This window comes from Mirounga leonina, unplaced genomic scaffold, assembly GCF_011800145.1.
Source record: "Mirounga leonina isolate KUSES-001 unplaced genomic scaffold, KU_Mleo_1.0 Mir_201, whole genome shotgun sequence".
NCBI lineage: Eukaryota > Metazoa > Chordata > Mammalia > Carnivora > Phocidae > Mirounga > Mirounga leonina.
The window spans coordinates 22878380-22902005 of record NW_023270504.1 but is presented as its reverse complement, the minus strand read 5'-3'; the positions used below and the strand labels follow the sequence as shown (position 1 = coordinate 22902005).

The 23626-nt window shown below is 36.0% G+C and overlaps 1 protein-coding gene across 1 annotated transcript in view; it reads right to left on the bottom strand.

The window, feature by feature from the left end:
• The window catches only part of LOC118025439 (ovostatin homolog 2-like), a 48301-nt gene extending 30513 nt beyond the window's left edge, over window positions 1-17788 (bottom strand). The window contains exons 1-13 of the mRNA XM_035027845.1: window positions 17724-17788; window positions 17224-17407; window positions 16556-16712; window positions 14597-14649; window positions 14198-14218; window positions 12255-12423; window positions 11695-11779; window positions 7727-7844; window positions 4242-4353; window positions 2569-2678; window positions 2075-2233; window positions 1033-1260; window positions 191-245 (exon numbers count right to left, since the gene is read on the bottom strand). Coding sequence (XP_034883736.1) covers window positions 191-245; window positions 1033-1260; window positions 2075-2233; window positions 2569-2678; window positions 4242-4353; window positions 7727-7844; window positions 11695-11779; window positions 12255-12423; window positions 14198-14218; window positions 14597-14649; window positions 16556-16712; window positions 17224-17407; window positions 17724-17788 — 1516 coding nt within the window. The remainder of the gene's footprint in view (window positions 1-190; window positions 246-1032; window positions 1261-2074; window positions 2234-2568; window positions 2679-4241; window positions 4354-7726; window positions 7845-11694; window positions 11780-12254; window positions 12424-14197; window positions 14219-14596; window positions 14650-16555; window positions 16713-17223; window positions 17408-17723) is intronic.
• Between the last annotated feature and the right edge of the window lie 5838 nt (window positions 17789-23626).

Here is a 23626-nt window from a genome sequence, read left to right as displayed (position 1 = left end):
AGAAACAAGGAGAAATCTTTCTTTGAAATAGTTGGAAGGATATCCTGGGCCATACTACTGCTTTGTAGCCACCGACCATTAACATTAAGTGCTCTTCCTAACCTCCTGACTCTACCCCTATAACATTTCCTTAAAAGGAAAAAAAAATGAAGGCAGAGTCCATAGTAAAAAATGAATGCATTATGTATGCCTTTGTTTCTGATTTCCTTCTGCCCGCTGAGGAAGATAGCTGCTTTCACCATCACCTGTGCAGAACAAAGAAAACAAAATGTGTAACATCATACTATTTCACAGATATTAAAAATCGATATGAATGGTCTAATGAGAATTCTATTCCAAAGAGAGGTAGCTTCTAAGAACAAATATAAAAAGTAGACTCGACACAATTTGGAAAAGAACACAGAAACTATGATTAACTGAAAGCCTATTATGTGCTAGAAACTTGGTGAATAATACGCAGTGTACTGTGCAAGGGGGTATACAAAGCTCTGAGTTACTTAGACGGTCTGGCTTCGAGTAAGAAAAGTCATTTCACTTCTTCACCACTGTTTCCTTATTTGTAAGATGGAGACATCCCTAGGGCAGAAAAGTCTAGCTTTTCACTTGCCTTATAAGGACAGAATGGATAAATATGGGGACAGAACCAAAAGAGCGAATTCCTTTTACTGCTTATCCAAATGAGCCTTGCACCTTACTCTCTGGTATTTGCCTAATGTTGTACTCTCCTAAAGGGTCATGAATCCTTGATATGAGTTATAATAGAATGCTTAAAATAGTAGACTCTGAATAGTAAGTTTTTCAACCTTAGGGAAATTGAAATTGCCTTGGATCTTTTTTATGTATCTGTTTGCTTATGTTTATGCGTTCATTTACTAGTTTCTGTTTGTTCTTAATAGATCCAATAGTATTCCCAGCAAAGTGAGAAGGTTGGCTCACTCAGATACCATGGCATGATTGACATACCCCTTCCAAGCTGCACTGTGCTAAGCAGACAATTAGACAAGACCCAAGGATCCATCAACTGAGGCTTACCAAATAAAAGAAGTTGATATTTGAATCATCCCTATATGCTTCCCCATTTAGGGAGTAATGCACGGTAACAATCTTCTGTTGATTGCATCTAAGCTGCTTTGGCTCAGGAACAATCTTCAGGAAGCTATTGGTTCGGGAGTAAAAGCGTGAAACTGAGAAATAAGCGTCCACATACTCAGGTGTTAGCCAGCCGGAAGGATAGCAGTTCATAGGTCGGATATATGTGGCCTGATAAGAAAAGAAAAACAAAGGATCTTAGAGCTATAAAGACCCTTAAAGACAGGGATTATTCCAGAATGGAAGGTTTCTTATCGCTTCAAAGTAGAGAGGAAGGAACCTTAGCTTGTGGCTGATGTTTCAAATATCAAGTTACTGGAAGTAAAATAATAACACTTCCCTCTTTTTTGTATACAAAACATGACCATAATTGTATGTATATTTTATTAGGCCTATGCTAATTTATTTTCACTTTGTAATTGAAGTCAGAGAATAGCCCCCTGTGTCTTTCAGCTATATTTGTACATGGACAAAGTGTTTAACTCCAAAACTCTATTTAAGAAGCAGAAAAATAGACATCATAGTATCTCCCCTATCTATGCATCAAATGATCAAAAGGGAAAAAAAGGCCAAATTATCTTCATGAACTATCTCTAGTTTCTCAGAGGAAAATATTGGCTAGTAGAGACTTTATAACAATTGTACCAGGCCATTATCTCATCCTCTTGAATAAGTATTCTCATGTATTATTTAATGAACAAATAAACATATAAAATACTCCAAATTTTAAAACCTTGTTAAAGGGTAGAGGGACAGAGTGTCTAACAGACTTCGCATTGAGCGTGGAGCCCAAAGGGGGCTCCATCTCACGACTCTGAGATCATGACCTCAGCCAAAACCAAGAGTCAGATGCTTAACTGACTGGACCACCCAGGTTCCCCTAAAATATATTCTTAATACAAATGATCTTTTAAGAGATTCCTTATGTTCAAAACCCTAACACTCAAATACTTTGTGGGATCTCGTCTACTCTTTGATGTCTTACTTTCAGGTTGAACTCTTGATCAAATATATCTGAAGTGTCAATAGAGAACGGAGCTTCCCCATTCTCATCTGTGGTGTAGTTTCCTATAATTCTGTTATTCAGCTCCAATTGCAATAACTTGTTCACCATCGGTATATTATCAGGACCAGAAAATTTAAGCTGTGCACAAAAGAAAAAAAATAGCATTAAGTTTTAAAACTCAAAACATCACATTTCTACAGAGAAGGAATTTTTCTATTCCTAAGTGTGATTATTTATTTGTAATTTTATGAAATTCCTATAGACAGAAAAACGTGCTATTAAATAGATACATAAAATGGAAACAGCTATACTTTTATCTATTGCTTTCCCCCTGGGAATTTTTCTCATCTATCAGATGCAGTAAGGCTACAAATGTGTTACAAAAGTAGGAAAAACGTGTCCAGAAATTTTCAAAGGGCAATCCATGATCCCAGAAAATGAAATGAGAACATGTATTTTTAAGTCAGACCTACAGTTCCAAAATAAGAAATTCCTCTTCTATAGAAAGGATCCATGTTCTCAAAGCTCACACTGCCAAGCAATTGAGTGATAAAAGTAGAAGCTCTTTCACTGATCTGCACACCTGAAAGAAATGAAAAATAGTATAAGGGAGGATGCATTGTTTGATCAAGACCCTCAAAAGAAAAAACAGCTTAGAGGACATGCACAAACTTCTGGTACACAGAATTACATTCTTGTTCTACATTGAAAGGGAGGTGTGGATGCTTTGGAGCATGCTCCAGAATACTCCATATCTATGTGGTTATAATATACGTCAAACTGAACAATGTAATTAATATGAAAGTATTTGAATCAGAAGCAGGAGAAAATGCTTTTAATTTCCTTCCTCTGACCATTCTCCTCAGTTCTGGCTAATAACTCCTTTTATGACACAGAATTTCATAGACATCTCTAGAATAAGGCTTTCACTTCCTTTATACCTTTCCTTAGCCTACCAGATAACTACGCTTTTAGACTTTTGCCGGATAAGAAAAATATCTGAAAGCAAAGTAAATGGAAATGCACTGTGGTATCAGCAAAGCATGTGATAAGCAGAGGTAAACACATCTAGCTAAGTTACCATATGAATGTGACAAACATCCATAATGAATGCCATGACACAATTGATCAAGTACATTTATATAAAGCACTTTAATATAATATTATCCCAATAATTTTTAATTAACAAGAAATAATTAGTAATTGAATCTGGTTTTCTCCACCCCAAATTTAATTTCACTTACTTTTTTTCTTTTCCATTCTTGTAACAGTTACTTATTGAGCACTTACTACCTGCAGTCTTGTAAATGTCTCATTAATGTTTTACACTTGCAAATGTCTCCATTTGTATCAAATTAGAGGTTGACAAACTTCTTTTTTTAAATTTTTTTATTTTTTTTTTTAAAGATTTTATTTATTTATTTGAGAGAGAGAGACTGAGAGAGAGAGCACACATGAGAGGGGGGAGGGTTGGGAGGGTCAGAGGGAGAAGCAGACTCCCTGCCGAGCAGGGAGCCGGATGCGGGACTTGATCCAGGGACTCCAGGATCATGACCTGAGCCGAAGGCAGTCGCTTACCCAACTGAGCCACCCAGGTGCCCAGACAAACTTCTTCTGTGAAGAGGATCTCATAGTTACTATTCTAAGCTTGTGCACCACAAGGCGCACAGCTATTCAACCTTATAATTGTAGCTCTTGAGCAAAGTAAACAAATGTGGTCCTGTTCCAATAAACTTCACATCAGTAAGCAGGGAGCTAGATGTGACATTCTAGATATTGTGATCTCTTGTATTAAATCAAAGATTAAACCCTGGCAATTGGTTATCAACTGACTGACACAAAGTTAAAGAGAGATCCATAATTTATGAGCTTAGCTCTGCTACTTCAGAAGAAGGATCCTTGTTCTGATTGATGCAGGCACAGAAGCAGTTACAAACACTTGGCATTTACATAATTAGTTTATTTTACATATTATGAGGAAAGTCTTTTTCAAAAGCAACCTTCAAGTTGACCTATTGACAGCCATACTCCACTTGACTATGTTTAACAATGAATGATCTCTATTTGGTGAGTATTGATAACTCGATAAACTTCTCCCCAGTAAGCTGTGTATATCCCCAGGTTGCCCATAAAGTGCGATCATTACCTGTCCCAAATTCCGTAACTGTTACAGTGGTATGAAATGACATGAAAAATTCTGTACGGTAGAGTTGGAAGACTTTCGTATTTACAATTTGAGTGATACAACCGTTTCTCAACTGAAAAATGAAGAGAAGGTATAATGAAAAGATTAGGGATTCAAAAGTCTTAAAAGGATGTAGAGTTTTAGCACAGATTTCTAACTGCCCCCCACCACCCCATGGCTTCATCCCACAAACTTGTTGAAATGACCAAGAATTGCAAAAGAAGGGGTGGGAGTTCATCAGCAATTAAAGCAAGTTAAAGAGGTAATGTAATTTTTACAGATTTCAGGGATACTCTACTGAAAACAACGTAGATGAGGAACAAATTAAAGGATGAGTCTGGAATTGAATGAAATTTTAAGAATTAGAGATTAAAATCATCTTGAGTCTTCAAGTGTGTAACACCAAAACACATTTTAAGATAAACTGTTCATTTAAAATAAGGAAAAATCTGTAGATAATCTTTCATTAGTGACATCAAGAATCAGAGAAATATAGATTTAATTATATTTTAAAATAAACAATGTCTATTAATTCTAAATTTAAAATGTTAGAGGGATAGATCAATTCATTTGATTCTCAAAACTACCCTATGAGCTAGACCTCCATTATATGGATGAATAAACTGAAATACAGGTAGGTTATGTAATCTGCCCAAGGTCACACAGAAAGCGGTAGCTAGGCATTCTGATCCCAGAATATGCGCTCCTCTGAACTATCAGCTGTAATATTCACAACAACAAAACAGATAATTTTACTTCATCTATTTATAATATGGATTAAAAAGAAATATAAAATGTAATCAGAAGATTCTTAAGTGCCTTGAAACTAAGAGAAAAACACTTTTCAGTAATCCCCGAGTCAAAGAGATAAAAATCTTAACATTAATACCAAGGAAAAAAGTGCTTTGCATGAAAATCTATGGTATTAAGCTACGGTTAAAAGAAAAAGTAAAACACAGTGTGTGTGTGTGTTTTCCAAAGGTTTTTTAATTTATTTGAGAGACAGAGAGAAGGAGAGAGCGAGGGTGCGAGCAGAGGGGAGGGGCAGGGGAGCGGGAGACACACACTCCCCACTGAGGAGGGAGCCACATGTGGCTCCATCCCAGGACCCTGGGATCACGACCCTAAGCCGAAATCAAGAGTCGAGGCTTAACTGCCTGAGCCACCCAGGAGCCCCACACAATGTGTTGTTAACAAAAAGAAACAACTAACCTTTTTTAAACACAACAAAATAAAATTTTAGGGTAAGGAATGAATATGTTGAAAATAAAAATAAATGATTTAGGAACACAAAAGTAATATCAGAAAGAAAATAATAAAACAAAATCAGAGAAAGTCAGAGAAAGGCCAATAAAATAAATGAAACTTTTATGAACGTGATTTAGAATAAAGGAGAGCAAAGTTGTAAAAGATTAGGTGCTAACACAACCGAATATCCATTTGGAAGAAAACAAAATGTCTTATTTTAGACTATAATCAAAAATTATTTTATGTTGATTAGAAACATGTTTAAAATCTTAAAATGTTTAAAGAGCTGTATGTACAACACGGTGGTAAGTGAGACCTTTTTCTGAAGCTGAGAACTTATAAACATTAGGAACTTTGATATCTCAAAAATAACACAATCAAAGTCAGTATTTAAATAACAGACTTGAAAAAATTTGCTTAGAGGATGGAGGGTAATATTCATAATAAAAGAAAATTTCAATTTCACATGAACAGGGAAAACGGATAATTAAGAGTTCTTAAAAGAACAAATTCAAACTGATAACAAAAATATGAAAATATGTTCAAACTCATGAGTAATGCAAATTAAAACAAAATGAATTTCTATCAAAATGGCAACATTTTAAAAACTGCTATATGTATATGCTGACAGTAATTTGGGAAAAACACTGTTCTCACATGTTGCTGACAGGAATCTGAATGCTTAAAAACATTTTGGACAATAATATGCTAAAATTTTTAAAAATTAAAATTGGATGTATATATAATTCTATCTATCTATCATCTATCTACTTTGACTCATGGAACCCACTCCAAGGAATCTATATCAAATAAGTAAAACCACTCATATATAAGAATAGTTTTAGCAGATTATTTATTGCTTTATGTTCACAATGGGGGAAAAAGGCATTAGCTAAGAGAACACCTATCACTTGGTAAAACAGTTAACTAATGTCTGTTATAATCACACCATGGAAAAATGCACTGCTGATGTGGAAAAATTCCACCCTGCCTTTGCTCGCCTGCAATTCCTATCTAAAAGATTTCTGCTTGTCTTGACCAAATATTGATATTTACCTAAAGGATGTTCATCAATTTGGTGAGTAACTTCAGGACAATCAGACTTAAATTATAAACTGAGGTGTATACGAATTTCATGTTCAAAGTCCAAAGTTGCTCCTCAAAGAAATGGGCAGAATTGTTTACTTAGGTGAAGATGCTGCAGATGGGGAAAGGAAAGGGCTTCAAAAATGAACTCAAATCTAACGTAATACAAGTAGATACTCTGAATTGCAGGTTTTGCAAGTGAACTTTTTTCAGAAGGACAATTCTAGGTTGCATGGTGTGTACAATCAGGGATTCATTTATTTAACAGATGACTAATGATTCCACACAGAAAGATCAGAGAGGTTAGTAGACAGTATATAAAACAAGAAAACGAGTAAGATTTTTCAAATTTAACAAATCTATGAATCCATAGGTGGGTGACAATTTACATGGCCTGGAGAATAAGAGACTACTGGTAGATGTTGTATTTGCTCTTCCTTCTTCACCTTATCTAGGTGAAACCTCCATTATCCACAAAATGAAAACAGTGTTGTTAAGTCCCTTTTATAAATGGAATTGTAGAGGCCAAGCGCAGGCCTCCCCAAACATGCCACTTTGGCATATTGATTATGTTATATAAATGTTACTTAAGAAACAGCCAGTGCGAGGACACTAAGACCCTCCTTGGTCCCCATGAAAGCAGGAAACAAATCTCCCATATGAAAGGCACTCTCACGGCACTAAAAAGTAAACAGACATCCTTACCACTAGAGAGAGGGATTTGAAAGCCGAGAAAGCTGTGGAAATAAACCTTGTTCCTTTTTTCCTATCTACTACCTCAGCCCAAATTCCAATTAGAATTCCCTACTAATTAAAGCTCCTAAACATCTGTTTTCTTTATCCTGTCAATTCCTCACAAATTTATTGTCTCTTTGTTTAAAAAGTATAAAAACTACCTGCCTTGGTCATTTTGTTAGATCTCAGTTTCATTATGGGGCCTCCATGGGCACCTAATAAAACTTTGTTTTTTTTCTCCCGTTAACCTGCTTCATGAAAATTTAATTCTTAGTCCAGTGGAAGACCATGAAGGGTAGAGGGAGAATTTTTCCTTCTCTACAGAATGAAATGAACAAGAACTTTTTTTTTTTTTGAGTAAAGATGATGATCTGTACCTGTGCAATAAATTGTTCACATATTTCATGGTTGTTGTTCTCACAATTCCCAGAGGAAAAAAATTCTCTGCACACCCGGATTTGGGCTTTCCCTTGCACAGGCTGGCCATACGTGTACCTGGCAGGAGAAAGCGTACATAATTATAGATGAACAATACCATGGGAATATTCTATGGGCTTCTTCAGAAATTATATATGAAATCTGTAATCTGTGACTACTCTAATGACAAAAATCAATTGGGAATCCTCATCTACTGGTTCTATCTTCCCCACAGAATTTGGGTTAAGTTAGGCACATGATCTGTTATGAGGATTCAACTGCTTTTCAAAAAATCAAACTCAGGGGGCACCTGGCTGGCTCAGTTGGTAGAGCATGTGACTCCTGTTCTCAGGGTCCTGAGTTTAAACCCCATGTTGGGCCCAGAGCTTACTTTAAAAAAGAGAAAGAAAGAACGAAAAAAAAAAAAATCAAATTCAAGGTAATGTAGAATCTAAAATCTCAGTAAATAGAATTTAATGATTAAATTGAGTTTTTACAATTATATTTTAGTCTAATAGAAAAATTATAAAAATTGCAGCACTTTTTTTCTTTAGCGGAAAATATATATGCATATAAGTAACATGTGGATTATTCAGGATCTTAGAAAACTTCTAGATCGATACTTTAAACAATTCTCATTGTGCATCCAATAAATGTAGAAGGTAGGGAGATTGGCATAAACTAGATAAACTTTGATGAAAGGTACAATGTTTTAGGGGTGGGGTTAAATAAATATCTCATTTTCTCCTAAAACACACAAAAAACTACAACACAAGTTTTTTTTAAAGTTTCAGAGAGGCAAATACAGTTGATTTGGGTTTTTTTGTTACTTGAGGATTGTTTCCACTAAGATTTAGAAAAACAGTTAACAAATGTGAAATTAGTAAATAGTAAAACTGAATATAATTACATTTATCAATTATAACATTTTTCCCCTAATTGTTGGACACTAGTATATACCCGATGTTTATGTAGATTATCTCATTTATTTTTTTAAGTGATTCTGAGATGTAGGTGCATTATCTCATTGTACAGATTAGTATAATTGAGATCAAACAACTCACTTCTCCACACTGTAAGATATGGAATTAAAATTCAAATTTAGATCTTCCTCACTTCCCATAGTCCATGCTCTTCACATTCCACTAATTAGTTTTTCTCTATTTAAAAATTCTCAATGCTTCTGAGACTCAACCCAAATCACTAAAATCATCTGTGAGCTCTAAATATCAATTACATGAAAATAGAGGCAAGGCTAAGATCAGGCCACAAATGTTATACTTGCACATATCTTGTTAGTTCTTACTGTCTTTTGCTTACAAAATAAAACTCTTATTGTAGTATTATCTCTGGGTTAACACATGCCCATGAAATACGTAGCTCAAATTTTCATACAGATCAGAAAGAATAAAAAATTCTGAATAGATGTGTGATTTGAAAAGCTTTTGGTAGATACCAATGCATTTTATTAAAATCCCTTTGCCTGTAGGTAAGTTTTCTTCCCTTCTAAAAGCTTAATTCATCTTGGAGGTTGTTGGCTAAAATAATCTGATTTGCTGTTATTTTCTCTAGCTGTCCCAAGTTAAGTCCGGGGAATACTAAAGAAACAATGCACAGACAGCACATACAACCTGAAGTAGGCAACTCATTCACTCCTGTTCACTCCTGGACATACTGATTTCATTCCTTCTGTTCCTGCAGCCTGCCCAGAAATAACTTTGTAGCCAGCAGAGCTTCTGTCTCAACCACCTGGTCCTGTTGCAGGATATCATTATTGCTGATACTGACATACTACTTAATGTCAAATCTACGTGGAATGTAAGGTTAAAGAAGTGTCAAGAAATCCCAATTCCGTATCAACATTTAGCTTAGCACGTCTCTTACAAAGGCGATACTTGATAAATATTTTGGCTCTCCTGATATGTGCGTTGTACTTTTTTAGCATAACACTGGGCCGATGAATTGTAGGTGTTAATCCCATTGACAATTCTGGCTCCGGGTAGGGTTTTACCGGTAAAACTAGTTTAGGATCCTGGAGTTTTTGAAGCTTATATTGATTATCCCCTTATTTTTAACAGACATAATCTCCATCTCTCATATATTACATTCATAAGATTCTGGCACATGTCAGCTACTCCTCCCTGAAACAAAAAAATATTGTTATGATTTCCCTAGAGTCCAAAGGACATTGTAAAAAGTGTCAGCCTTTTACCCAATATGTCTTTAAAATGCCTTTAATATTCTCCAAAATACTTTGAAAATGCTAAAAAAAATATTTTAAATACTTTGAAAATGCTCAAAAGGAAGTAATTTCCATGTCATCAATTAAATAGTTTAAACAAATATGTTAAATATTAAATTTTTAATTGTTTATATAAATTACAACAGAGGTCTTGGTTAGGAGAGTACCTCTGAAGCCAAATAACATTGGTCTAAATCCAATGCTAGGTCTGCCATCCAAAAGGTCTATTAATGTTGATAAATTATTTCAATTCTCTGTGTCTTGTTACCCTTCTTTCTAAACTAGAGATGATAATAGCTCTTGTCTCATAGCATTGTGGTAAGAATATAATGAATGTAATGCTCAAGGCAGTAACTGGCATTCAGTAAATATTAACTATATTAATTATTATTAGAAATTTGAGAAAAGGCGTCACACCTTTAAAAATATAAAAGACATTAGAGGGGCGCCTGCGTGGCTCAGTCGGTTAAGCGGCTGCCTTCGGCTCAGGTCATGACCCCAGAGTCCTGGGATCGAGCCCCACGTCCGGCTCCCTGCTCAGTGGAGAGCTTGCTTCTCCCTCTCCCTCTGCCTGCCTCTCTGCCTACTTGTGCTCTCTCTCTCTCTCTGTCAAAAAGATAAATAAAATCTTAAAAAAAAAGCCATTAGAAATAATTTCTCAAAAAAATGAAAATTTCTCAAGTCATATGAATTTTTTTCACATTAAGAGGAGTCAAATTAATCTTAATTAAATTGATAAAATATCTTCTTTCCCACTATGACATTTTCAAGAGTTTCTTTTCTTTCTTTTTTTTTTTTTTTTAAATGAATACACCAATGATGGTAATGATTCAATGAGGCAGGCACTTCTGTATCAGCTGTTGGAATTTATGCTGACACAATGTATTTAGTGAGTAATATGGCAATCAAAACCTGAAAGAGTGGGCGCCTGGGTGGCTCAGTCGTTAAGCATCTGCCTTCGGCTCAGGTCATGATCCCAGGGTCCCGGGATCTAGCCCCGCATGGGGCTCCCTGCTCGGCGGGAAGCCTGCTTCTCTCTCCCCCACCCCCCCATCCCGGCTTGTGTTCCTGCTCTCACTATCTGCTATCTGTCTCTCTGTCAAATAAAATAAATAAAATCTTAAAAAAAAAAAAAAACAAAACCTGAAAGAGCATTATACATTTTGTCTTGATAATTCCAATACTGGACATCTTTCTTAAGTAATTAATTTTTAATTCAGAAGCTACTTCTTATACACAAGGACATATACTATAATAGTATTTCTTACTAGGAAAACAAAATCAAATAGCCTATATGTTATATAATAAAAGAAAAGTTAATTTGGTATGGCCATATAGAGATATACTCATGTAGCAAGGAATTGGAATTCATGAAAGAGTGGATGAATATGAAGGCATGTTTTCTTAATTACAGTGGGTGAAAAAGTATGATTGCAGTTGTGCAAAATATTCACAAAAGATTAGAAGAAAATAAATCACAACGTAAATGGCAATTGGTAGAATTAATTACATGTAATTTCTTATATTTTTCTTTATCTTTTCCAAATATTTTACAATGAGAATTCATTACTCCTCTAATAATCTTAACGTAAGCATATAAGTAATTGAAGTTACATGGCTAATTTTATTTCTCATTCTTTCTGAGCTTTGTATTGACCTGTGGAGTCAAATCTCCTGAATACTTACTTAGCACATACATTCACTTGGAATTCATCATCCGAAATAGCTACTGTTTGTGGTGCACTGACCTTAACTTCAAACCTGGGCAACACTGGAAATACAAAGAAATAGACTTCAGTCCCTACAATCACTGGTGAGAAAAACTTATCGCAATCTTGTAACTAAGTATGCCTCTGTGCACAACATTGTCCTATGTATGCATCTATATACACCACGTTTCAATTGCCCCAAATTCTGTGTAAGTGATAGTGTCTTTCTCTTTTCTACTCTCAGAACTTCACATTTTTTTTTATTATAGTCTTTTACATCATGTAGTAGATTGTCAGGATTCTAGAAGATGAGATATTTCCTAGGTAGAAGAGTCAGGGGTTAGAATCAGGCTATGGGACAAGGAGTGAAGAACAAGAAAAGAGAGATGATAAAGCAGAAAACCCCAAGAAAGGAAAATGGCAGAAAACTAAATCAAGCCTCATCGACTTTTGCCTAAATCTAACATAAAAAAAATTTTTTTTGAGTCCTTTGAGCCCTGCATTTATACAGAACAACCATAAGTAGTATTTAGTTACCGTATCTATCAACAGTAAATTGGTGTGTCAATGTCTTTCCTGATTTTATTCTCACAAAAATAGAGTAATCTCCAAACATTGGTTCTGAAATCAGTTGGAATGAGAGTTGGGTTATATTTTGAAAAGAGGTCACATTCTGCCATTGAAAAATTCTATTGTTTTGAGGATCCTAGAAATAAAGAAGAAGTAAAATCAGAGGTCATAAAGAGTATTAGTCTTTCCTTCTTTATTTTGGGTATTTTCTGTACTTAATGTAAGTAAAGAAAATTACCATTTTATTGAACTAATACCTCACACTGTAAAAATAACATAATTTTCTCAGGTATTCAAATTCAATTAATATTAATATTCAATTAATATAGTATATCTCTGGTAAACACCCCCTAAAATAAGAACAATAACCTGTAATAAATGCTTTGGATTTTTGTCTTTCTGAACCAGAGCTGCATAGTTAAAAAAATTTAAAACTCAATGTGTCTGCTCCAGAGTAGTGCTTTCCAAAGTAGAGTGGACTCACACCAGTAGAAGCATATGGAGGTATTTATCCTAACAGATACTTAATAAAGATTGTCCCTGGTGTTTTATTTGGTAAACAAATTGGTCATGAATTTTCACACTGCATGCAAAAGCTGTTCAGTGGAAGTTCTATAATAAGAATGGATTGATAACGCCACCCTTACCCCTTTACTTGCTTTTAGTATATTGCAGCTTATGTGAGCCAGGCTCACATAAGTTCTGATTAAAGAACTCCTGATAAAAAGATTTTTACAAAGAAACAAAAATATTATTTACTACTCACTTAATTTTTTTTCCTTTCACCTATGATAAAGTCTAGAAAACTAAATTAATTTTCCAGGCTTCCTTTCAGTAAGGATTGCCCATGTGACTAAGTGTTGGCCAACTGAAAATAAGTAGAAGTCACTGGGAAATTATTTCTAAAAGAATCAGATGTAGCTGACATTGAGAATAAAACAATGCACAGAGCATGGCAGGGAGGTTAAGTAGAAGAAGCCTGGATCCTTGGTAATACTATGCTGTTCCCGTCCCCATCCGCGAGCACCTACACTTAGGCGTAGCAGTTTGTGAAAACAATAAACCTTTTACTCGTTGAAGCCAATGTTAGTTAAGCTCTCTGTTGCTTTCAATGAAATACGACACTGGCTGAATTAGGATGTGAAGATAATACTATTTACGGATTACTAATGACGTAGAAAACACGGAAATGGCCAACTTGATATTTATCCTACTAGAAGGATGAGCTATTTGCCACCCATATAACAAAGTCAAAAAAAAATTCAAATTATAAAGAAGCCTATTTGAACTAGGCATTTACATACATGTTCATTAATGAAGATCTCAGTGTATTAACATTTAGACTGAGTTAATAATAATGGTACATATTGCATGTAGAAATTAAAATGCATATGTTGGAGTTGATTGATACGAACAATTTACTGACAGACATAAGATTTGAAATGAGTTCGAAAGCCACACTACTGCAATAGAGATTTGAAAGCGAAGTGTCCATTTTGTAATGATATCACCTCATTTATTTCAAATCTTTAGCTGTTTATGTTTTCTATTTCCTTACAACAAGATGTGGTTAAATTAAGATTGAGAAGGGCCAGTAGCCCAAACTAAGCAATTTTAAATATAAAACTCCCTTAGAAGGAGCCCAATCTTTTATTTTCCATGAAAACTCATCACTGCACTTGCCACACAGGACCTACACTAAACGTGGCAGCCCTTTATTTACTTCTTCATCTGATGCCTTACACTGTGTATGGAGATAAAGGTTTTTCTTCCCTTTATTTCAGTTATCTTAGTTTCTAACACATGTAAGGAAAACTAGACACGCATCATTATTTATCTGAATATTTAAAAAATGAGTGCTTTCAGAAAATAGTTAATCTTGAGAAATTGTGATGAAGCGGATCACTTACCTGAAGTGTGATCAATGGATACTGAAAAGAAAAAAAGAACCTGCAGGTTAATATTGTAATAGTGCTTTTTTTTTTTTTTTTTGCCAGATATTGCATTATTAAGATTATCTGACTTAGTGTTGAAACAGTCTTAACTCTCCCAGAAGACAAAATTTTTATAGCTAAGCATGCCAAGAAAACCCCAAACACGAAGGAGCTCCTGAACCTCATCAGGGAAGTCAAAAGCTGGTTTCATGCAACCCATGAAGGGGGTCAGCTTTGAAACTATGCCTGTATAGTATTCCATGTCAGAACTGATTTCCATACTTATAGAAAGCTTCCTTGATGACACTTTATACAGCAATGGATTTGTTTATTTTGCTTTGATTTAATTGTACCATTAGAAAGTATTGAACTCACCAAATCCTCAACAGGTCTGAACTTGGTATCCAGTGTCACAATGCGAATTTGTACTAAAAGAGAAGAGGAAGAGGGCACAATATTTTTTCTTGTTATTCCTCTCCCAGGTTATGGTTGCTTGTAAATAGATATAGAAATTAATTGTCTTGCTATTACAGAATGCTATACTCCCTTCGCCCCTAGCTCTCACTTGACCCTTTGAAAGTTGGGTTCTATTTGGAAAGATCTCTTATTACACATTTGTAATTCCTCTGTTGCCGATTGCTCTGTTATTACCAAAGCTGACAGTAGCTGCTGCCACCACCAGAAACTTCTACCCTAAATGCCCACAGGGATACCTTAAAAATTGGTGCCGGAATTAATCATAGAAAGACAAGTGTGAAATATGTATAGTAGGAGTTATACTCCTCCTACAATTTTCCTGGAAAAATATATTAATGTTAGCAAACATTAAATTAATTTTAGTAGAATTCCAGAAAGACCATTTTAACTACCTTTGTTTTTTGTTTTGTTTTGTTTTTTATTTTTTTTTAAAGATTTTATTTATTTGACAGAGAGAGACACAGTGAGAGAGGGAACACAAGCAGAGGGAGTGGGAGGGGGAGAAGCAGGCTTCCTGTGGAGCAGGGAGCCCGATGTGGGGCTCGATCCAGGACTCTGGGATCATGACCTGAGCCGAAGGCAGACGCTTAACGACTGAGCCACCCAGGCGCCCCCATTTTAACTACCTTTGTATACATAGCTGTCATCATAGCTTTTAACAAGCCGAGAGAATGTAACGCAGCAAAACATCTCACTGTATGAATTCTGTTTTAATTCTTTTAAGTAAATCATACAAATATATAACATTAGAAGAAAATATATAGATGCTGTCATCCAACCCCCTAAATTTATAAATGAGAAAACTGAAAATCTCTAAGAGCTGAATTTACTTGGCAAAACCCAATAATTTATCAACAGAGCCAAAACAATGACCACATCCTTCAGAATCCTAGCTTGGTGTTCTTTCCGCTACCTTTTATTTAACACAATAATAAAGAAAATTAGAAGGACTCTGCTCTGCTTAGGTGATGAGATTTGTGATTATTTCTACTGGTATGAATAATAATAATAATAACAATAATAATATCATTTGCAAAGTCTTTACTGGGTGCTAGGTACTATTTTACATTGACTATCTTATTTTACTCTCACAATATTTCTGCAAGTGAGTCATTTTTAGTATCTCTATTCTACAGAGGAAAAAAAAATGAGTCTAAACAGCGGTTTAATTAGCTTGCCCATTTGGTAAATTATGGGGCAACAAGTGAAACCAAATAATGGTTTGCTCATAGTCATTATATTATGGAAGTCTGTCACTAGAATTTTTAAAACGTGAAAGTGGCATGCACGAGTTTAAGAAGCCAAGCATTCAATTTTTTTTATTATGTTATGTTAATCACCATACATTACATCATTAGTTTTTGATGTAGTGTTCCACGATTCATTGTTTGTGCATAACACCCAGTGCTCCATGCAGAATGTGCCCTCCTCAATACCCACCATCAGGCTAACCCATCCTCCCACCCCCCTCCCCTCTAGAACCCTCAGTCCGTTTCTCGGAGTCCATAGTCTTTCATGGTTCATCTCCCCCACCGATTTCGCCCCCTTCATTTCTCCCTTCCTACTATCTTCTTCTTTTTTTTTTTTTTTTAACATATATAATGTATTATTTGGTTCAGAGGTACAGGTCTGTGATTCAACAGTCTTAGACAATTGTGTAAAAAGCCAAGCATTCAATTAATGGAGTTGGAAGGCACTGTTTCCTAACTGATCTGGACAACCAGTAGAAATTCTAGAAATCCACAATCCCATAACATTTTAAACTTAAGACTGACATTCACGTGTTTGGATTGCTTTAAATTTGAAGACTGTGTTCCTGAGGCCAGTGATACAAAGGAAACATGCACATTGACTTACTATTCTCTCCAGGTTTGTAGATGGGTTTATCTGTCTGCATAAAAGTTACCGTCTCCTCTGAAGTGAGTGCTACAGATCTCCTCTCGAAGATTTTAAGCGTCTCTCCTTTAGCCAACAATGTCACAAAAGCCAACTGCTCAGAGGACTTCTGAGAAACCTGTTTATGTTAAAGAGCAGAGAATGGGAAAACAGTTTTTAGACATTAAGCTGGTAAACAATGTCTTAATCTGGTTTTTTAAGCTAAGAGCCTCCAGAGAGCACATTGTTTCTGAACAGGAGGTGTGGAGACCACTTTTTACAATTCCTTTATTGAGCGTGAGGACAGTTTCTAATAAACTTATTTTTATGTCTGCTAGCCTTCTATTTTCTTTTTTCCTTGCCCTGAGTCCCAGTCTTGCTTCTCTTTACCTGGATTCTCTTTCCTCATATTGTTAAATGGTTCTGTTTAAAAAGCAGTGATTGCATTTTATTATAACTTCCTGTGAAAGAAAAATGGCAATATTTCACAAGTTTTGTGGCATGGATTCCTCTCAGGAATTCTCTAGTTCTACTCCCTAGTTTCCACAATTCATCCCAAATCAAAATTTGTTATCTCTCTTAAAATGATTTTTATGTAATAATTTCATCACCCCAACAGAAGCACTGAAAGGGCAAATCCAGTGCCTCACCTGGAAATCTGCACAAGCATAGAAGTTATCCTCTTCCACAGACTGATCAAAAATTGTGGTATTGTATCCATCATATTCTAAGACGACACTCAAGGATATGGATTCATTAAGGTTTGAAAGGTGGAGACAAGCCTTTTCGGCAGAATGACTCTGCATCACAGAGGAGACCCATAGGATATACTTTCTATGCAAAGAAAGTGATCAACACTTTAAACAAGTGTAGCAGAAATGCAGAACATGCATAAGAAACAATTTTAGCTTATTGAAATATTTCTAAAGCATTTTTCATTGTATTAAAATAATCTTGAGTATGCAGAGAGTTATCTTAAGAAAAATATGTCCATTCCCTTCATACACTTGTTTAGAATTCATAAGGCAAACCAGCACTCAGTCGCAGAAGTTGAAATGGTGAAATACAATCAAATTTTAACACAGAACGCATTTAATAAGGTCACTTTGCTAGTACTATAGTAAGAATAAAGGGTATAACACTTCCTTACGGTTCTGAGGCCACAGAAACAGCAAAATGAAGCCAAAAGGTGCTCAGAAAAATGATGGGCACCATTTTATCCTGGTGTCTGAACAATAAAGACTTAAAGGTAAATACTCAATCTCTCTCTTTCTTTCTTAGTATATGTTAGCTGCCCCAACTATCCACTTTCTTTTCTTCCTTCTACTGTGCCTCACTCTGTACCTCTTTGCTTTTATAGTAACCCACAATGAAGGATCAGCTACTTTTTGGAACAAGTCACAGAGGACCCACCAATCACATTTAGATGGCCTCTCGCATTACTTGGCTGGGTGGGGTGCGGGGGAGGGGTGGTGGTGGTGGTGCTTGTCATTTTGTATACAACTTCCTTCTCAAGTTCACTGAATGCTGCTCTCTGTTTTTGGAATCAGCACCACAGGTTGGGCAGGAAGAAAGAGAAAACAAAGAAAGCAGTTTTGTGACACGTGGGAGTTCATTAGTTTAATTTAGCATTTCCCTCCCAGGGCTGATCGCAGTATCAAAAGCAGTAATAGACAGGAATTTGCACTTGGAAGAAAAATCCCTCTCGGAAGAGCTGTTATCATCCCAATTGCCAAAAGGTAAATTTTTCAGGCTGCTGAGAAAAGTAGTATATCTGATGTTGTCAAAACACAGATGCAAATAGATATCTCAATATAGGCTCATCTTACAGATAATTGAGACTGTTGTTATTTTTTTTTATAAATTCCTAATACAGAATACAACATTTAAAATGTTGATATGTGGTCAACATTTACTACGATTTTCTTAGTAAGATTTTCTTTACAGTGTTCAATATCCTTTTCTACCCTAAATATAATAAGAAAAAAATTAAAGAAAAGGTAATAAATATATGTGTGTGTACACACCTACTGATCACTTCTAGGCCCCCCCCCCCAAAAGGGCTTTATCATAATTTGGTTCCAAAACATTTCTAAAAGGAAAATGAGCCATGCCAAAGAAACTCACGATCTCTTGACTGTGTCTCTATTGTGTTAATTTTCCCACTTGTCTTCTTTTTTTTAATTTTCTTTTTTCTTTTTTTAAGATTTTATTTATTTATTTGACAGAGAGAGAGCACAAGCAGGGGGAAGGGAAGGGGCAGAGGCAGAGGGAGAAGCAGGCTCCCCACTGAGCCGGGAGCCCACACGGAACTCAATCCCAGGACCCTGGGATCATGACCTGAGCCGAAGGCAGACACTTAGCGGACTGAGCCACCAGGTGCCCTTTTCTTTTCTTTTCTTTTTTTTATAACATATTTTCTGTTTCAAGTATTGATGGAGTTAGAACATGTGGTTTGAAGAATGTTACATTGTGTCGAGAAGAGAGAACTGGTTTCAGTCTTTATTTCTAAAAGAAATAGGCCGGCAGGCAACAGGGCAAGGGCAAATACAAAGTGAAAAACCATAGCAATTATACAGATGAGGAGCTGTGATGAGGTAGTAAGAGGCCTCAGGAATGTGAGAGCAAGGGCTGCTTGGAGACCACACTTCGTATTCCACTGCTGAAGTGTGTTCACAAAGTCTCTGACCATGTTGCTCTCTCAGTACAATTCCTCATTTCTATGTAGGACTTTTGTTTTTGTCTGCCTTTTCTCTATTCCTGCATAAGAAGTCAAATCTCTTGAATTCTCTGCTTCAGTGTTAATCCTCAATTGTTGACCTGTCCTGCCAGTTTTATGATTTAATTTCTTTTCACTGGAAACTCAAACTGTTCATCTCTGTTTTTGACCAAATTCTTAACCTCCGAGAGCCCCTCAAGCTTATTATTAGAGCACTCTCTCCACTCCACTCCCCAGACTCATAAGATCAATCACTAGCTTCCCGAACAATTGAAGCTCACCAGCTTTCACTCACCAGTTCAAGGCAGACAGCCGCCACAAGGCAGATTGTTTATAGATCAAAGCAACTAATTCTTTATTCCCAGGGCTGATAAATCCAAAGGATTGAAACTTCTCTAAAATATTTGCATTTTCCAAATGTAAAACTTTCATGCTGATTAAATGACTCTGTTTATCTTAACTTTAATCAAGGCAATTTACTGCTAACAAAAATGTCTATTTTACCCAATTACCTTAATTCATCTTTGGGACTAACATGTTTTTACAATATTGCTTTCCCCAAATATAATTTTATCTGATTAAAGTGGTCTTCAGGTTAATGGGCTCTTGTCCCAGAGACTTCAGGTATTAATCCAACCTTACCTATTGAGTACTTGCAATGTATAGGCAATAGTGCTAGGTTCTAGAGATCAAAAGATGGGTAAGACTCAATTCTCTAAAGCAGTTTATCTTCTAGTAGAGAAGGGAATGAAGAAAGGGAGGAAGGGAGGATAGAAGAAGAGAAGGAAGAAAGAAAAGAAAGGGAGGGAAGAGAGGGAAAGGGGGAAGGACATGGGAGAAGGGAGGAGGGAGAGAGAGGATGAAGGAAGGGAGGAACTACAGACAAGAGAGGGTATATCCTGAGCACTCTGTATGTAGCAGGCAGGATACTAGGGGCTGATAGTGACAGTATCTCATTGAATCCTCAGAAAATACAATTTTAAATGTATTACTTATTCTTCTTTTACGAGATAAGAAAATACAGTATCAGAAAAAGTCATTAATTTTCAGAGTCTCTCAGACAGTAAGTCTGGGAAGAAGTTCTTTTAACAATTATACATTGAATGAGATCAAAGGGTTATGTTCATAGGTAAGAATATGAAAGGACATGGATTAATATACTAGGTTCTAAGTTCTCAGTAGGTTTCTGCTGAGCAAAGGCATATGCTATGGAAAACAGATATTACATCATCATTTGACAGATTCAATACTGTTTAAGTTATTGGTATTTACTGCTAAGGGAATAGTTCTATTCACTTCATTCAGTATGTATTTATTAAGTACCTACTATCTGCCAGAATTGTGGTAGATGGTAGGAATGAAGAGGTGAATGTAAGTTTTGGAGTTATCATTCCATTAGGAAGGGCAGAGGCTCAATAACTAATAATTCATTACAATCATGGTAAGTATCACAGAAGAGAACAACAGGGCACTATGGGAATGTATGTTGGGGAGTACTTAGTATTAAACCAGATCCTGGTGATAAACAGATGAGCGAGCCCACTTCTTTTCCTAGAACAGTTCACTGTCCACTCTGCAGGATGTGTAAGCACAAAATGCAATGCCATGTGATAGAAAAACTACTCTATATTGAATCCATGAACAATGCTCAATGGAATCACATTAAAACAATAAACTGGAAAGTTGGAAAAGAATTTAATAAGAAGGCTTTGAGTTGGAAATATTAACATGATTATGAATTTTCCAGGTATAGTAGAAATTAAAGAAACTATTACTGATGTAACAGCTTTAAAAAAGTTTTTTTTTAAATTCAAGTATAATTACTGTACAGTGTTTTATTAGTTTCAGGTGTATAATATAATGATTCAACAATTCTATCCATTACTCAGTACTCATCATGATAAGTGTACTCTTAATCCTTCACCTATTTCCCCCAACCCCTTCACCCACCTCCTCTCTGGCAAGCACGTTTGTTCTCTATACTTAAGATTCTGGTTTTTTGAATGTTTGGGTCAACCAAGAAATCAAAGAAGAATTTAAGCAATTAATGGAAATCAGTGAGAATGAAAACACATCGGTCCAAAACCTATGGGATACTGCAAACGTGGTCCTAAGGGGAAATACATAGCCATCCAAGCCTCACTCAAAAAAATAGAAAAATCCCGAATTCACCAACTAACTCTACACCTTAAAGAACAGAGAAAAGGCAACAAATGACGCGTAAGCCACGCATTAGAAGAGAAATAATTAAAATTAGAGCAGAAATCAATGAATTAGAAACCAGAAACACAGTAGATCAGATCAACAAAACTAGAAGTTGATTCTTTGAAAGAATTAATAAGATCGATAAACCACTGGCCAGACTTATCCAAAAGAAAAGAGAAAGGACCCAAATTAATAAAATTATGAATGACAGGGGAGCAATCACGACTAACACCAAGGAAATAGAAACAATTATTAGAAATTATTATCAACAACTATATGCCAATAAACAGAGCAATCTGGATGAAATGGGGGACTTCCTGGAAACCTATAAGCTGCCAAGACTGAAACAGGAAGAAATGGACAACCTGAATAGGCCAATAACCAGTAACGAGATTGAAGCAGTGATCAAAAACCTCCCAAAAAACAAGAGTCCAGGGCCTGATGGATTCCCTGGGGAATTCTACCAAACATTCAAAGAAGAAATAATACCTGTTCTCCTGAAGCTGTTTCAAAAAATAGAAACAGAAGGAAAACTTCCAAACTCATTCTATGAGGCCAGCAGTACCTTAATCCCCAAACCAGGCAAAGACCCCATCAAAAAGGAGAATTTCAGACCAATATCCCTGATGAATATGGATTCCAAAATCCTCAACAAAATCCTAGCTAATAGGATCCAACAACACATTAAAAGGATCATCCACCACGACCAAGTGGGATTTATCCCCGGGATGCAAGGGTGGTTCAACATTCACAAATCAATCAGTGTGATAGAACACAGTAATAAGAGGAGGGAGAAGAACCATATGGTCCTCTCAATTGATGCAGAAAAAGCATTTGACAAAATACAGCATCCTTTCCTGATTAAAACTCCCCAGAGTATAGGGATAGAGGGAACATTCCTCAAGCTCATAAAATCCATCTATGAAAAACCCACAGCGAATATCATCCTCAATGGGGAAAAGCTGAGAGCCTTTCCCTTAAGATCAGGAACATGTCAAGGGTGCCCACTCTCACCACTGTTGTTCAACATAGGACTAGAAGTCCTAGCAACAGCAATCAGACAACAAAAAGAAATAAAAGGTATTCAAATTGGCAAAGAAGAAGTCAAACTCTTTCTTTTCACAGATGACATGATACTTTATGTGGAAAACCCAAAAGACTCCACCCCCAAATTACTAGAACTCATCCAGCAATTCAGTAATGTGGCAGGATACAAAATCAATGCACAGAAATCAGTTGCTTTCTTATACACTAACAATGCAACTGTAGAAAGAGAAATTAAGAAATGATTCCATTTACAATAGCACCAAAAACCATAAGATACCTCGGAATGAACCTAACCAAAGAGGTAAAGGATCTATACTCTAGGAACTATAAAACACTCATGAAAGAAATTGAAGAAGACACAAAAAGATGGAAAAATACTCCATGCTCATGGATCGGAAGAATAAACACTGTTAAAATGTCTATGCTAACCAGAGCAATCTATACCTTCAATGCCATCCCAATCAAAATTCCAATGACATATTTCAAAGTGCTGGAACAAACAATCCTAAAATTTGTATGGAATCAGAAAAGACCCCGAATCGCCAAGGAGATGTTGAAAAAGAAAAACAAAGCTGGGGGCATCACGTTGCCCCATTTCAAGCTATATTACAAATCAGTGATCACCAAGACAGCATGGTACTGGCACAAAAACAGACATACAGACCAATGGAACAGAATAGGGAGCCCAGATATGGACCCTCAACTCTATGGTCAAATAATCTTTGACAAAGCAGGAAAGAATAGCCAATGGAAAAAAGACAGTCTCTTCAATAAATGGTGCTGGGAAAATTGGACAGCCACATGCAGAAGAATGAAACTCGACCATTCTCTAACACCATTCACAAAGATAAACTCAAAATGGATGAAAGACCTCAATGTGAGACAGGAATCCATCCAAATCCTAGAGGAGAACATAGGCAGTAACCTCTTTGACATCTGCCACAGCAACTTCTTTCAAGATACATCTCCAAAAGCTAGTGAAACAAAAGCAAAAATGAACTTTTGGGACTTCATCAAACTAAAAAGCTTCTGCACAGCAAAGGAAACAGTCAACAAAACAAAGAGGCAACCCACAGAATGGG